The sequence below is a fragment of the Diachasma alloeum genome, unplaced genomic scaffold, assembly GCF_001412515.2.
Source record: "Diachasma alloeum isolate Michigan unplaced genomic scaffold, Dall2.0 Dall_scaffold_00308, whole genome shotgun sequence".
NCBI classification, from domain to species: domain Eukaryota; kingdom Metazoa; phylum Arthropoda; class Insecta; order Hymenoptera; family Braconidae; genus Diachasma; species Diachasma alloeum.
In genome coordinates, this window is record NW_021680447.1 from 35,663 (window position 1) to 50,607 (window position 14,945).

General features: G+C 36.2%; 1 protein-coding gene across 1 annotated transcript; it reads right to left on the reverse strand.

Annotated features, from left to right (window-relative positions):
- Positions 1-2,014: 2,014 nt before the first annotated feature.
- Positions 2,015-13,877, reverse strand: LOC107039810 (centrosomal protein of 97 kDa). Its single transcript, XM_015259625.1, has 9 exons — positions 13,483-13,877; positions 11,249-11,407; positions 11,046-11,147; positions 9,307-9,503; positions 9,009-9,092; positions 8,090-8,370; positions 6,324-6,518; positions 4,576-5,348; positions 2,015-2,674 (listed from the first exon to the last, which is right to left on the reverse strand). Exons 1-9 carry the CDS (start codon positions 13,654-13,656, stop codon positions 2,015-2,017), a joined length of 2,625 nt encoding a protein of 874 aa, XP_015115111.1. The 5' UTR covers positions 13,657-13,877.
- Between the last annotated feature and the right edge of the window lie 1,068 nt (positions 13,878-14,945).

The window sequence follows — 14,945 nt, forward strand, 5'->3', positions numbered from 1 at the left end:
CCCCCTTCAAGCACAAGCCATCAGAAACATGCCCCCCCGTTGTGGCAAATTTTTTCGATTCTTCATAAGATTGAAATGAAAAAATTAGAATAAGAAAAAGAAGCCGATTTAACGATTTGGTAAATAATTAAATCATTATGCAATATTCTTTGAACACTTCGTGACTTATTAAGTTGTTGCCATCTCAGCATTCCGACATTAACCCTTTGGGAACCTTACGATAGTTTCAAGAGCTAGTGAAATCTTTTTCTTTTCGTGAGAGAATGGAAAAAAAATATGGTGCGACGTCACAACGTGAGCAACCCCCTCCCCGTTTAGTCACAAACTACAGACCCCTCTCTCCCCCCAATCGGGGGATGTAGTATTTGAGTGCCCCCATTAGCGTTTGAGATATTGAAAAAAAATTACTTGATCCATTTTGGATCAATCTCCCCAATTTCACCACTCCACTGCTGCTTCCAAATGACACATAAAATAGTCAATATTCAATATTAAACTTCACTTATTTAAGAGGAATATGCAAGGTGGCGCATGAAAATAACAATCTGCGCGCCATTCTGCTGCCATTAATTAATAGTCTATAGAGAAAATCACCAGGGGCTTAATGCCAACGAGAAACTTTTACCTACATAACGGGTCCTATAACTCAGTTATATTCGTACATCGAATATAAACTAATTGACTAGACCTATACCGAAGAACTCCTGGAACTAAATATCAAACTAAGTATCAAATATAAGGCAATTTCACTTCAAATCACCAGTCGAAAAAAATCCATGTCTCCAATTATGTTTTATGTTATGTTGTCTTTATGTTATGATTTTTTTTTCTGGATTCTATATCATTAGATCACGTTTCAGTGAAAAATTCAGCCCAAATTAAAATTAAGAGTGAAAAAAACACAACAATTAAAAAAAAACCATAACTTGTACAAAAAATTATCTTGGACTGAAATTACAAAAATAATAATTACGGAGACATCGATTTTTTTCTGCTGCTGATTTAACGTGGAATCGCTCATAAACAATCTTCTTCTGTACTGGAGTGATAAAAGTGCTTGCAACGAAGTGGAATTTGTCAATTACTAAACAACTTCGAAATGAGTGGCTTCAGAACGAAACGTCAAGAGACATTGGTTGAGTCTAAGAAAATTTCCAACGAAAAATTTTATCCAAAATTTTGTTCTAAAATAACTCATGTCAAGAAACATTTTAAGCGATTTTGTTCTGGCTACAAAAAAAACTTGTCATTTTTTTCTGAAATCACTCATATGAAGATAATTCCATAATTACACAGATGTGTTTAGTTGATCTGAGACGTTCTCACTGTTTCTCCTCTCAATTAAACTTTTCACAGTACTAAAGAATAAACAGAAACATGGGATTTTATGGCTGTAACGCCTTATTCACCTTGCTCACTATTTTCTGTAGTCTATTTCCTTTTTTCAATTCATTTTGAATCTGTCGTTAAGAAAAAACATGTTTTGCATTGTTGTTAAGAGTATTTTGTATAATTCACTGAGCAATTGAATTTACGGTTTAAAATCCTAGGAAATTCGTTTGTTTTGTAATAAATATCCTAATCAAACCTGATAGCCTTATTAATCTTTGTATCTGGCAGCTTGCAGACATTTGAATGGATGAGAAGAAAAATGGTTCCATCAATGGTAAAATTATTCAATCTTTGGAAACTATTCAATCAACTATTTGACGTGGCAAAGTTCAAGGTTCAGAAGTTGAAAAAAAAATCAATCAAAAATTCACCTCTTTACAAAATCATCTCTTTAACTGTGTATCACAAAAGTTACTCAGCTATTGACATGAACGGTTTAGTTGAAAAGTGGAAAAAGCATTGGTAAGACCACTCGAAATTACCCCCTCGAGATATTCTCGCACTCTCCCACAATTTGTCTTCTCACCCCATCCCGAAAAAAAAACATCTTTGGTACATCGCGAGTACTTGCACATTATATACAGTGAGCACAATCAGTAGTAAAGCTACAAGCCCCCTATCCCTACTCCCTCGCCCCCTCCCCCATATCACAATCCCCCTCCTCCCTCTCGCCCTCCTTCTCGATCATCCCCTGGAGCTCCTTGCACAGCACCTCCTCGCTCTCAACAACATCCTCGAACCCCTCGACCCCATCCTCCCTGAGCCCCTCGATCTCCTCACAACTCTTGAACATCTCTCCATGCCCCCCCTCCCCCTCTTTGCCCCTGACCAATTCCCCTAACTCTGGATTACTACTGGAATTCAATATATCAGTATTGACTTCATCATCAGTGGTGTCAGTGCTCTGGGAGACCTTCTTGAGCACTGAATCGACTAAATTAGTTGCGAAACTCTTGCTCTCAGCTCCCTCGTGAATGGTCTGGTGAATGGACAAGGACTGAGGCCTGTGGATAGTCCTGCCGTAGGGAAAAGTGTTCTCCTCCCCCGCGGGGGTGTGCACAGCCGAGATTTCGGTCTGAGTTGCCACCACCTGGTCCACCCCAGCTCTGGGCTGCATGTGGGACATGCACCTCTTGATCTCGCTCATCGAGTCCTGCAGCTGCTGCACTTGAGTGTGAAGCAAGTTGCAGGTCTGCGCTAGGTTTGTTACGACGTCCGCATTGGAGTCCTCGTCTCTACCGGGTTGAAGGCTCACTACTTTCTTCCAGAGAGCGTTGATCGCCTGGGAAACGGGAAAAGTTAATCTTCGATTTCCAAGGGATGGATAATTTTTCATCACTTGTGTGCAAAGCGATGAAAATTTTTCACATATAGTGATGAAAATAGGGTTTCGACACTCGTGCGAAATCTGTTCTTTAAACCTTGGAAGGGCAGCGCTACACTTTTCCGAGGGGTAAAAAATACACTTTTACGTACTTGTATCGAAATATACTTTATGTCACGGCGACCGATAAACCGCGTTTCTAACCTCGCTCCGCTCGATTCAAACGCGGTTTACGGTCGCAAGACATAATAGTATATTTCGTAACGAGTGCAAAAAAGTGTTTTTTGGCGAGTGATATAATCCCACGAGCTAAAAAACATTTTTTTACGAGTTAGGAACAATATTTTTCATCACAATATGGCGGAAATTGGACTTTTAGGCACGCGGAGCGTGCCGAAAAGTTCACTTTTCGTCACAGTGTGATGAAAAATATTATAGACCACTCGGGCACAAACTTCGTTTTCAACTAATGTGAAGGTTACAGGCCGAGCCGAAGGCGAGGTCTGTATTCACATTCGTTGAAAACGAACTTAGTGCCCTAGTGCTCTAATGTACTAATATTGATTGATGGGAGATGCACATATTATGTCACTCGTTTTTTGGAATTTTTAGACCCGCTCTCCTCAGTCTCAAGTTATGACAAATATGGACTCCTTATATATTACACTCAGAAAAACCTAAACGTAAATTACGTTTTGCTGAGCGTAATTTATAGTTTGCTAAACGTAATTTACACTTAACACGAATATGTCTGGTGGTTTTTTCCATCATGAAATTGGGAATTTAGGCTTTAAAAAGTTGTATTTTAGGGTCAAAATAACAACGGAAATTAGCCCCAAAATACGTCTCTTAAGTTTCATTAAGCGTATTTCATGTTTCAGAATATCCCATTATTTTACGTTTGAAATAACTTTTTCATCACGCTGTGCGAAAAAGTAAATTTAATGAAACGTCCCTTTTCCACACATTGTGTTCGATACTCGTGGGAAAAGTGTTTTTTGGCTCGTGGGAGGTTTATAGCACGAGCCGAAGGCGAGTAAAAATGAAAAATGAAGAAAAAACTCTTTTCCGCACTCGCAATGAAATATACTATTTTTTTCTTCGTCGTTAGTTACGGAGAAGTAAATGCGGAATGGGGAAAATCATCGTAATTTACGAATGAGAAACTGTAAATTACATTAACGTAATCATAATTTACGACGAATTTAAGCGTAATTTATGCTTTAACGTCAAGCACTAAATACGCTTCAGAAAGCATAATAGTGTATTTCGTTACGAGTGCGGAAAAAAGTTTTTTGACTCGTGGGAGGTTTATAGTACGAGCCGAAGGCGAGTGATATAATCCCACGAGCCAAAAAACACTTTTCCCACGAGTATCGAATGATATTTTTCATCACAATGTGTGGAAAAGGGACGTTTTAGGCACGCGTGCCTAAAAAGTTACTTTTTCACACAGCGTGAGGAAAAAGACAATTTCTTAAACGTAATTTACGTTTAGGTTTTCTGTGTATATCTCAGACAATCCGCGACCGCCCGATTGCGACCATGTCTTTAGTTTCTTCATAAACGTGCATTTGAAAAATAAGAATAAGAAAAAGAAGGCAAATGATTAGGTGAACAGTTAAATCTTTATGCGATGCTCCTTGAGCATTTTGTAAATTATTCAATTGTTGCCAACACGGAGAACAAAACTATAGAAAAATTGCCAAACGAGCGGAAAGTATTTACATTTCCCCCGCTCGTCAGAAAATAAAATACAAACGTTCTTTTGCAGGCGTGTCAAAAAATAGCATGCGCACTTTTGGCAAGGAGAACATGACTTTTCGTGCTTGGTGCACCATATACTATAGACTCCTCACCTGCATCTGGAGTAACTGCAGCTTGTGTTCGCTCTCCAAAGCCGTTCTCGTCGCCTCCATGTCACTCGAGAGTTTCTGTATGTACTTGTTTGTCCTCATCATCTCTATCGTCTTCAGCACATTCGTGGCTTTTTTATTTAGATTTCTCGTGTGGTACCCCCTCCAGATCCTCTGGATCAACAGGGCCGCCTTCTCCGTCTGGTCTTCCGACTTATTCGTGTCCTCCTGACGTCGTTGGATCGCCCGATGACGAATTCCGTCCAGTTTCGCCTGACAGAATTCACTGTCTTCGTCGCTCGATGGAATATTCTCGTCCTCCTTCGGTTTTTTTGAACCATTCGCCTGTTGCTTTATCGTTTTGTCATTCTGGGGCTTGGGTTTCGCTCGGGGAAGGTTCGGGGAGTTCTTCAGGGATCTCCTCGGTGTCATCGTCTTCGATTGCACGTAGTTGTTGATTTTTACTGATTGAGGACACTTCCCGTTGGCGGGGGGATGAATGGGCTTTGCTATGTTGGACTTCGGGGGATTGGAGGGGGTCGATTTGTGGATGAGGGTGGAGAATTTTGAGGGAGTGGTGGTGTTAATTATGGGGTGGGACTTGGAGGGATCAGAGGGCTTGGCAGGGATCGTTGTCTGAATGGGAGAGGAGAGACGGCTTGGGGGGGTTTTTGGGAGGATTCGGGAGAGGCCAGAGGGCGGACGGAAGTCTGGACTCATCAGGGATTCGGGGACTGGGACGAGTTTTGTGGCTGCTTGGAGGGGACTCGATGTTTCTGCAAGAAGAGGAAAGATTTCGGGGGTGAGGTTGCGTTGATGAACTATTTGTAGATTCATACTTTGTTTGAACATTGAGATTCTCTTGGGGATGAATGATGGAGGAAGAAACTGGAGGTAATTTTATCGGTGGAAATTGAGATGATTTTAGGGGGAGGGAGGAAGAGTTGAAAGAGTAAATGAAAGGTGTTTGATACTGAGAAATGACGAGGTTGATGAAAAATCAAGTGCTCAAATAATTATTTACATCTGGTATGCAAAAATGGAAACAATTAATTTTTTCGTGATCTATTCGAGATAATGAAAAAAATACCAAGTTTTAATCGATGGAATCTAACGAACAATTTGAAAGAATAAAGTTAAAATCGAAAAATTTTCTGTGAAATATTAAGATATTACTATAATTTATGCATTTTTATTGTTTTGTAACCATTGGAAACCTCAGTCAAGGGATTTTTAATCCCATTTCACCATTATAACGGAGAGATCGACATTTTAAAATTGTGAGTTTCCTAACTTGCGGGTTAAGAATTTACTCTGTCGTAGCACCAGTTGACGTTGATGGAATTTTTCTCTCTTATTCTTCAATAAATCACTATTCATTGGTGCCTATAACTTTTCTTGGTAAGTAAAATAATAACTTCAATCCTATTTCACTCTTGATAGACTCTTGAGGCTGCCGAAATGATTAAAATGTGATAGCTCACTACATCTGAACGAGCATAGGTACATTTACCTCAACAGCTAACAACTCATCAATCTCATCATGAAATTGTTATGAGTCATGTTGCTATCTCGATTGATATCGAATAATGAATTTATGGTCTCGTGAAAATTTAATGAAAGGCAATGAAAGGAAAATACCAAGTTTTATTCTATGGAATCTAAGGAACAATTTGAAAGAAAAAAAGTTAAAATCGAAGTTAAAGTCTCGTAAAAATTTCCTTTATCCTTCAAGAACTAAAAGTCCTCACCTTCAACATCCTGAAGCCCTGACTCCCTGAGTTTACTGTTGAAAGTATTGCACAGCATATTAGGATCCAGACTCTGCGTCATGAGTGGCTCATGACTCTCCAATGTCCCATGACAAGAGGAGACCATCGTCTCGGTGTGGCAACTGGCGACCATCCTGTCAGGCGATCTCATCCTCATGGAATTTCTCGTGACACCTAAATGGATTGAAGCTAATTCAGCGTTGAATATTGAGGTTCAACTCGATATTAGTGAAAATGTGCATGGAAGACATCGGAATTTGTTGTAACGCAATGAAAGCGTGCAAATTAAAAATTATTAATCAATTTAAGCTTATGAAAAATGATAACAGTACTAGTCTACCCAACTCTGATACAAAATAGGAATTAACTGATTAATCCTCTACCTGTTGTATTATTTTAATTAATAATTTTAGTGTCTAGAAGCCGAAGAAAGCAGGGTTTATACTGCTACACTATTTCGGCAATAATTAATCCTCTCTTATGCGAATAATTGATAATTAATGAAATTCATAATTAATAGAACATTGAAATAAATACAAAGGAAGTATTGATTGACAACGATAAATTCAATTTTTTTTTTTCATATCGAGATGTGGTACCTTTCGAAGGTGATGGACAGGAGCAGTATTTTTTCTCGTTTAATTTTGGTGTATAGTATTTATCTTCTTGAAATGACCACAAAGGGAAAACTGGAGAAAATTTATAATTTTATACACAGAAAGAAGCCATCAATATTAGACGAAGGAGGAGACAGACCTATTAGCCCCAAAAAAGTGAATCTTTCGTCACTTTTTCAAGAATTATTTTAGAATTCTGCAGTGAAGTGACAGATAACAGGAGATAGTCCGTAATTTAACTGATTACTGTTTTAATATCTTGGAAGCTAGTAGATTCACAAGAAGGTATCTTTTTTATAGAAAATTTTAAGGACTGCAAGATAGATCTTTTGTGTAATAGGTGAATTTCAAAAAAAAAAATCAGAAAAAAAATGAAATTATTGAGAAAAAATTTCTTTTTCCATTTTTACATCGACCGCCAGCCTCAGAATTATTTTCAAAATAATTTGCAAATTGATTTTGTTCATTTATCTTGAGAATGACTTATTTGATTGCAAATTACCAGAAGACATTTTTAAAGTTGAAAAAAATCTTCAGACAATATTTTTTGACAATTTCTACTTGAGGGATTAAAATCTAATAGACATTTTTTAATGTGATGGAATTCTTGATAAAAATACTTTCTAACAATTTCATCCTGAGCGAGTCACAAAGTATTCCGCGAATATCGTAAAACCTAGTGGATTTAAAGAGAAACATATTTTGACAGACAATTTTAAGGACCATAAGATAGAACTTTTGTGTAATATGTGGATTTGCAAAAAAAAAGCAAAACAAGATAAAATTCCCTACAAAAAAATCATTTTAAATTATTGAGAAAAAATTTGTTTTTCCATTTTTACATCGCCTCAGAATTATTTTCAAAATAATTTGCAAATTGATTTTGTTCATTTATCTCGATAATGACTTATTTGGTCCCAAATTGCCAGAAGACATTTTCGAAGCTGAAGAAATTCCTCATAAAAAATATCTTTCAACAATTTCTTTTAGAGGGATTCATTCCAGATATAATTCATTCACATCCATATTCATTCCTGATCTAATTCCCCCATTAAATATCCAACTGTTTTCCACTTCACTGAAGAATTAATCCATCGAAAATAATTTTGCTTATTCCCTTTAACTTACTTGGACGTCGAGGGGAGCTCGTGCGACTACCCCCCAGCCTCCTCCTGGCAGCTGGGGAGGCACTCATACCGTGAACATTGACGGTGTCCCCTTGCTGGCTCAACTGTTGCTGATGATGCTGCGCTTTGCTGAGAATTAATCTCAACTTCCTGTCGGTTTCATTCTCGAGACATTCACCTGATAAGGGACACACCGAGGCCAGGTACTGGGCCAATTGGGAATGCTCACCCACTCGGAATTGTCTACCTCGTCCCTGGGAGTACAGCCACTCCGCCTTGAGGCTGATAATTTTTTCCGAATTGTTTGTTAGGGTAAAGGTAATTGAAATTTCCTGAATTAATTCCTTTCACGATTGATTTCAGTGGAGAAGCGATAAGGGGACAAATTTGAATCGATGATTAGTATTGATTACTAAAGGTCAAATTATCTCGTTAATGAGTAATGCCAGAACAATGCCAAAAGACTATTTTTGGAATAGGAAATTTAAGGTCTAATTAATTTAAGGTCAGCAATGAATTATTGAATTCAATTATAAATATATCATCATACAAATCCCATTCAGAAGCAAATTACTAATTTATTAGCAAAAATATATTCACTATGCTGTGACGAAAGCAATTTCCCACTTGTCCGAAATTTATTCTGTCATCACCAATAAAGACTTTACATCCAAACCAATGTGTTTGATCCTCAACATCAATAACTACATCTCCATAATGCGAATTCCAAACAAAAGTATCGCACGACTTTTTAGTAGGATTTTTTTGGCTATAAAAAAGATCTCTCATTTTCCTATGAAAACCTTCATCGTCCCCATAACTACCAAAATGACAAAGCTCTTACATTTCTCATATTATCACTTCACCACTGACTTGTTCTGGAGTTCTCGATGACTCTCCCATCGTTACTGACTACTTACCTTTCAATCGGATCAACTGGATATCCATCGATTGATTTGAGACTCATACACCAATTAATAACGAACGGTCGGTAGTCGAATCCACTACGTGCTAGTTGTTAAGAATTAAACTATTCTATTATTTCTGTTGTTTTTGTTTTTATCTAATCGTGGTGGCTAGAGTGGTATTGATCGTGATCAATGATTCAGTGTTCTGAGTACTAGTCAGCAGTATTGCCTGGCCTAGTGGACTACAGCACTGCTCTAATAATGATTTATCAGGATTTTTGTTGGAACTTTCGTTGAAAAAAAAGGATACATACTGTTGCCAGTGGCACTGACGCAGGGGTTGTTGGCTATCGAGAAGTTTATGAGGTTTGTGAGACTTCCGAGGTGGGACATCTCGTTGAGATCTGTTATGTTGTTGTTTGCGAGGGTCAGAGTCTCCAAGGATGTTGGGAGGTACCTCTCGCATTGGCGCAGGGTTATTATGCGATTGTTGTGCAGAAATAATTCCTGAAACATTTTCAAGTGGTAGGAGGGGTTGAATGCGTTTGTCGAGTCCGGCTGTTGAATCATCAGGGAAATAAATGGCTTGTGAAATAAATTTCTTTTGTGGAGAATTTTGTAATTAACAAAGAGAGAAATTTTGGAATTGTTAGCCAGTCACTCCTGTACTCAGAGGAATGACAAAATTGAATGAAATAAAATTCTTTGTTTGAAAATATACTCTTCGTTTTTCTATTCAAATGATTCTTTCAAAACAAATTATTATTTAATCCATCAGAAATAAACGTTTTAGTTGTTCTGAATAGGATTATTACATGTTAATTAATTTTTAACTAATAAAGTCAGTATTTAGATCAAGAAAAGTTTTTCTCATTTTGAAAAGCCTGTTCATTCTATGTTAAATAAGATGGAAATAACAATCAAGTTCAAGTTCGAATAAAAGCTGTATTACGAATTAATTTGATAAAGTCTTTTATTGATTTAAAATAAACTATTTCTCTGTGTACATTTGAGATAAGTGATTCTCGAATCTACAGAACTCATAGCAATTATTTGTAATTATTATTATTTAGTTTGTGACATTTTCGGCTAAAGTTGGCTGTTCTTCAGTTAATTTGTTAAAAAGTCGTTTTGTTTACTGTCAGATTATTGACATTTTTTTAGTTGAATTATTTTTAGCAGAACCCGTAAAAACTAATCGCTTAAACATAAGGTATTCTTCATTAAAAAATGTTTAGATCTTGCAATAGATTGGAATATCGAATGGTTTTGTATTAGTATTTATTTTAGAAGAAAAATAAAGGCCGGGATGAAGAATACTTTAGGGTTTCGAATCGTTGACAATTAGTGAAAGAATTTGTTTGTCTATCCCCTCTTTTCCCTTTTTTCGTTATTTAAAACATAAAGAACATTTCGATTTTTGAAAGTCACATTCTAAGTTAAATAGCTAATTGCATTGGGTAATTATTGAATTATAATGAGTGGTGTTAAGAAGGAATCCCAGAGGACCATTGTTCGTAGAAAATTCCATGATTTTTCCATAAAAAGTATTTTTACATTTTTTTGTAGAATTATGCATTTAGTGCATAATCACGTAATTAACTAGGATCTTATTTTCGAATTGAATGACTTTATTTCGATTGTTCGTCATTGAGTTATCTCGGTAATAAAAAAATGAGACATTATTAGGACACAATTTTGTGGGAAACTAGGCACTTAATGAAGCTCTTCTGCCGTTCTACCTCAAAATCTATGATTTTCTTTATAATAATTGGAATTATTTCCATTTATTATCTGTAAAATGTCGAATTATTCTTATAATGAGTGATATTTCCTCATCAAACCCCTCGTTCTGAGATAATCACGTAATTAACACAGATTGTATACCTAGCCTGACCCATTTTACTGCTTCACTACTGAATATCGATAGCTCAATCGTAGAAAAATATAAATGGATGTGGATTTTTTATATTCATAAGCTTGTCTGTTATCAAAGTTTTCTATGAAAAAACGATTAGTATTTGAAGTAAAAAATAAAGGGAAAAATACCTTCAAGTTTCTCAGGTAAGAAATATCAGATACGTGACTTATGCTGTTCTCAGACAGGTCCAGATGCTCTAGCTTCGTGTTGGTGTGAAGATGTTCGATGGACTAAAAGAAAAATAACGTTTGAGAAACTCAATTCATCCCCAAAGAAATATTTAAGAGCCACAATTCATCGCTGAAGGGAAATGAGTCGGCAAAATAATTACCTTGACATTATTCCCTGCCAAACACAGAGTAGTTAAATTCGGCATATCCTTAATGCCTTCTATCGTCAATATCCCATTGTTCGCCAGGTTCAAGGTCACCAAATTGTGCAACTTGGAGACTCCATACATTCGCAGTAATTGATTTCTCACTATTGACAACTGCAATGAAACGTCAATGTTTATTGATTCATTTCATCAATTCTCTTTAGACAAATCTGAGTGAAATTTAAGAACAAATTTGGAACAGAAGTAAAAATGAAAAATTCAATACGCCCAATTGTTCTGAAACTATCCATTTAATAGTTAATGGACATCGACTTTTTGTGGTATTTGAAATTTCCCGTGAAATCGCCTTCATTCTCTAATTATCTCAGTACTAATAGCAAATTATCTGGAGACTTTGCAGGAGAATTTCCTCCACAAAACAAGTCTCTCAATATTTCCTTGCGAATCTCTCCCTTTCGTAGATATTTTTGAAATGTCCCTCACACTTATTCTCTCCTCAAACTATTCTCTGCTTAAATTCTCAAATTTTCAAATTGTCTAGACAATGAGTAAACCTAGCTGAAATTATCAAGAGATTTCATACGTCGTTTCTTCCTCTAAAGAACTGGTCTGTGGACAGTTTTCCTTGAACCTTTTCCTTCCCAAGATAATTCCAAAAACACTCTTGAAACTGATTTTCTCCTCATTATATTCGTTTTATCCTCTAATTATCTCAATAGTCGGAAATATTAGCAGGCAACCATCGCTTCGGTAGATTTAATCTCTAAAAATGTCTATCAATATATCTTACTGGATCTCTCCCTCCCTCGAATATTTACAGAAATGCTCGACCTCTTTCGTTGTCAATTGTCTAATTATCTTGATAATGAATGAATTTAGTTGAAATTGTCAAAAGAAATTTAGAAAGTAATCTCTTCCCCTACTAACAAAAACGTATTGTTTATTACTTAATTCATTTATTTATTGTTTATTACTTATTACTTAAGAGTTCAAAGAAATCGTTAAAATCTTATGACATTTTCTTGAAACTCATTCTTTTCTCATTTCATTCATTTGATTTTCTAATTATCTCAACGCTACACGTATGAAAAAATCGTATAGAAATTTTCTAGGATTTCCGTATATGATATTCGAATATTTCTATACGAATATTTTCCATACGAATTATTTCTATACATAAATATTTACATAAATTTTTGTATTCATACGAAAGATGTCTAAACGCTCTAGAGAAAAACGTAGAGAAATGTCGCAACTCCACACGAAATGTTTTTCTACATGTGGCAGTGGGTCGCATAGGATCAAACCTTTAGAAATCATGTAGAAATAATTTGTATAAAAAATATCCGTATAGAAATATCCGATTATCATATAGGGGTGGTTGGGGTAAAACGGACACTTTTGACTTTTTTTGAAATAATAATGAGAGGATGAAACGTGGATAAAATGTAATAATTTTTTTTTTCAATACAAAGAACAATTCTTTCCCTTTGTGACGAGCCTAAACTGAGCTCAATTGATAAACTTATTTCTGAGTTATGAATAATTTTATGAAAGTCTGAAGTATCCATTTTACCCCACCCTCTCCTACGAAAATCTTATAGAAATTCTATACGCAATTCGTATAGAAAATTTCTATACGATTTTTTCATACGTGTAGGTAAAATTACCAGGAGACCTCTTCTGTAGATTTAATCCCCAAAAATGTCAATCAATATATCGCAGTGGATCTCTCCCTTCCTCGAATATTTGCAAAAATGTTCGTCACACTCATCCCCTTTCCTCTTCAATTTTCTAATTATGTCACTTACGAATAAATTGTCAAAAGGAATTCAAAGACGAAGTCTGAAATTGTCAAAAGAACTTCAACCTCATTCATTTCTCATTCTCTCTCAATTCTCTAATCATCCCCCAGATGAAGAACACAAAAAAATTTAAACCCATTTCCAATACAATTTAATTGGCTTCAAAATAAAATTTGAAATTTTCCTCTACGTCCATCTATTTTTCAGATATCTCCAAAGCATTCGCGGATCATTGAAAAATGATTTACTCCATGCGTACCTCAATGTTTTCCCCTCATTGTTCACGAAAATTCTTGGGCTTTAATTACGTACGTGATGTGCCAAGCAACCAGCGAATTAGCCTAAATAATTCTTCTTCTTCTTCTTATTCCTTAATGGCTAGACTTCCATAGCCTAAATAATATTCTAAAAATAATGCTCTACCTTAGTGATTCTGTGATAACTGTCGAGATTGTCAAGACGCTGCAGTTCATTATCATCAACAATCAGAGTGTTGATATCCGCATCTGAGGGACACCGACTCAATTTCTTCAGTCCCTGGCCACTGAGGTCCAGTGTATCGCACACTGGACTCTCCGGTTCCTCGCAAGAATTCATCTTTCAGCTTTTTGAATAAGAAAAAAAGGGGTGCACTTGAACTGTCAAACGCGGGGCCCACGAGGGGAGAAAATAAAACGATTTTCAATGGTTTTTTGCACTTATCAGAAGTTTGGTGCCTGCAGTATTAGTTTTGAGGAGTTGGTGGAGGTTTCTCGCGGATTTTTAGTCGTTTATTGGTCACTGCTGGCTTGGAAGAATTAATATTTGGGTTATTTCAATTGATCACTAACCCCCGGACGCCATGATGAATACAAAGGCGCTGCGGGGCGACAGTTCAGGAGAGGCTGTCGGTGAGAGGGGAACTACGTTATCAACCATGGGTCATAAATTTGACGGATAAGGGATGAAAATGAGAAGTAAAGTTTTGAAGAACATTGGTGAAGGAGATTTAAACAATTAAGCGGTAGAAGCTGTAAAACGAGTCTATGGCCTACTCACGTATAAAAAAATTGCATAAAATTACATAGGGGTGGGTGGGGTAAAATGGACACTTTTTACTTTTTTAAAAATATTCAGAAGTCAAAAAGAGATTTATCAATTGAGCTCAGTCAAAGCTCATTCCAAAGGGGAAGAATTGTCGTTTCAATTGAAGAATAAAATTATTCCATTTCATGAACAATTCAGCACGTCATGAACATTAAAAAAAATCAAAACTGTCCATTTTACCCCACCCTCCTCTATATGAAATAATTTTATGGATTATTTTTCCCAATCGGATGGCGACCAATCAGAGATCAGTATTTGAGGCTGTCCGACAGTTTCATTTCAAATATTCCCTCATGCACTAAGAGAAAAATCGACATAAATTCACAAAAATTATTTTAGTAGATAAATGGTAAAACGGTACAAGTCAATTTTGACTATTGACCAGTTTTCAATGAATATCTCGGAATCTAAGGGAGATAGCAATTTTTTTGTTATAACGTTTTTTGTAGAGCCGATTGAGAGCTACAAATAATGTAATTTTGAAAATTTCGCTATCTCTCGTAGATTCGGGAATATTTGTCAATAACTCAACTGGTAGATAAGTCGACTTCGTTTTACCAGTTCGCTACTGATTTCTTGAGCGAAAAACATTGCATAAATATTTGATCAATTTATGGTACGTTGCAGACAAGAAATCGGTGCTCTTCGGGCTAAGAAGAAAGTTACTGAATGAAAAGATGATGTCTTTTTTCGAAATGAGATAATATTTGTTCAAAGACAAGAATAGTTTGACAGAAGGAAAAGAAGATGCTGCTTCCCTTCGAACTCAACGCCATTGAGCGTAAGCGACGGTTATATTT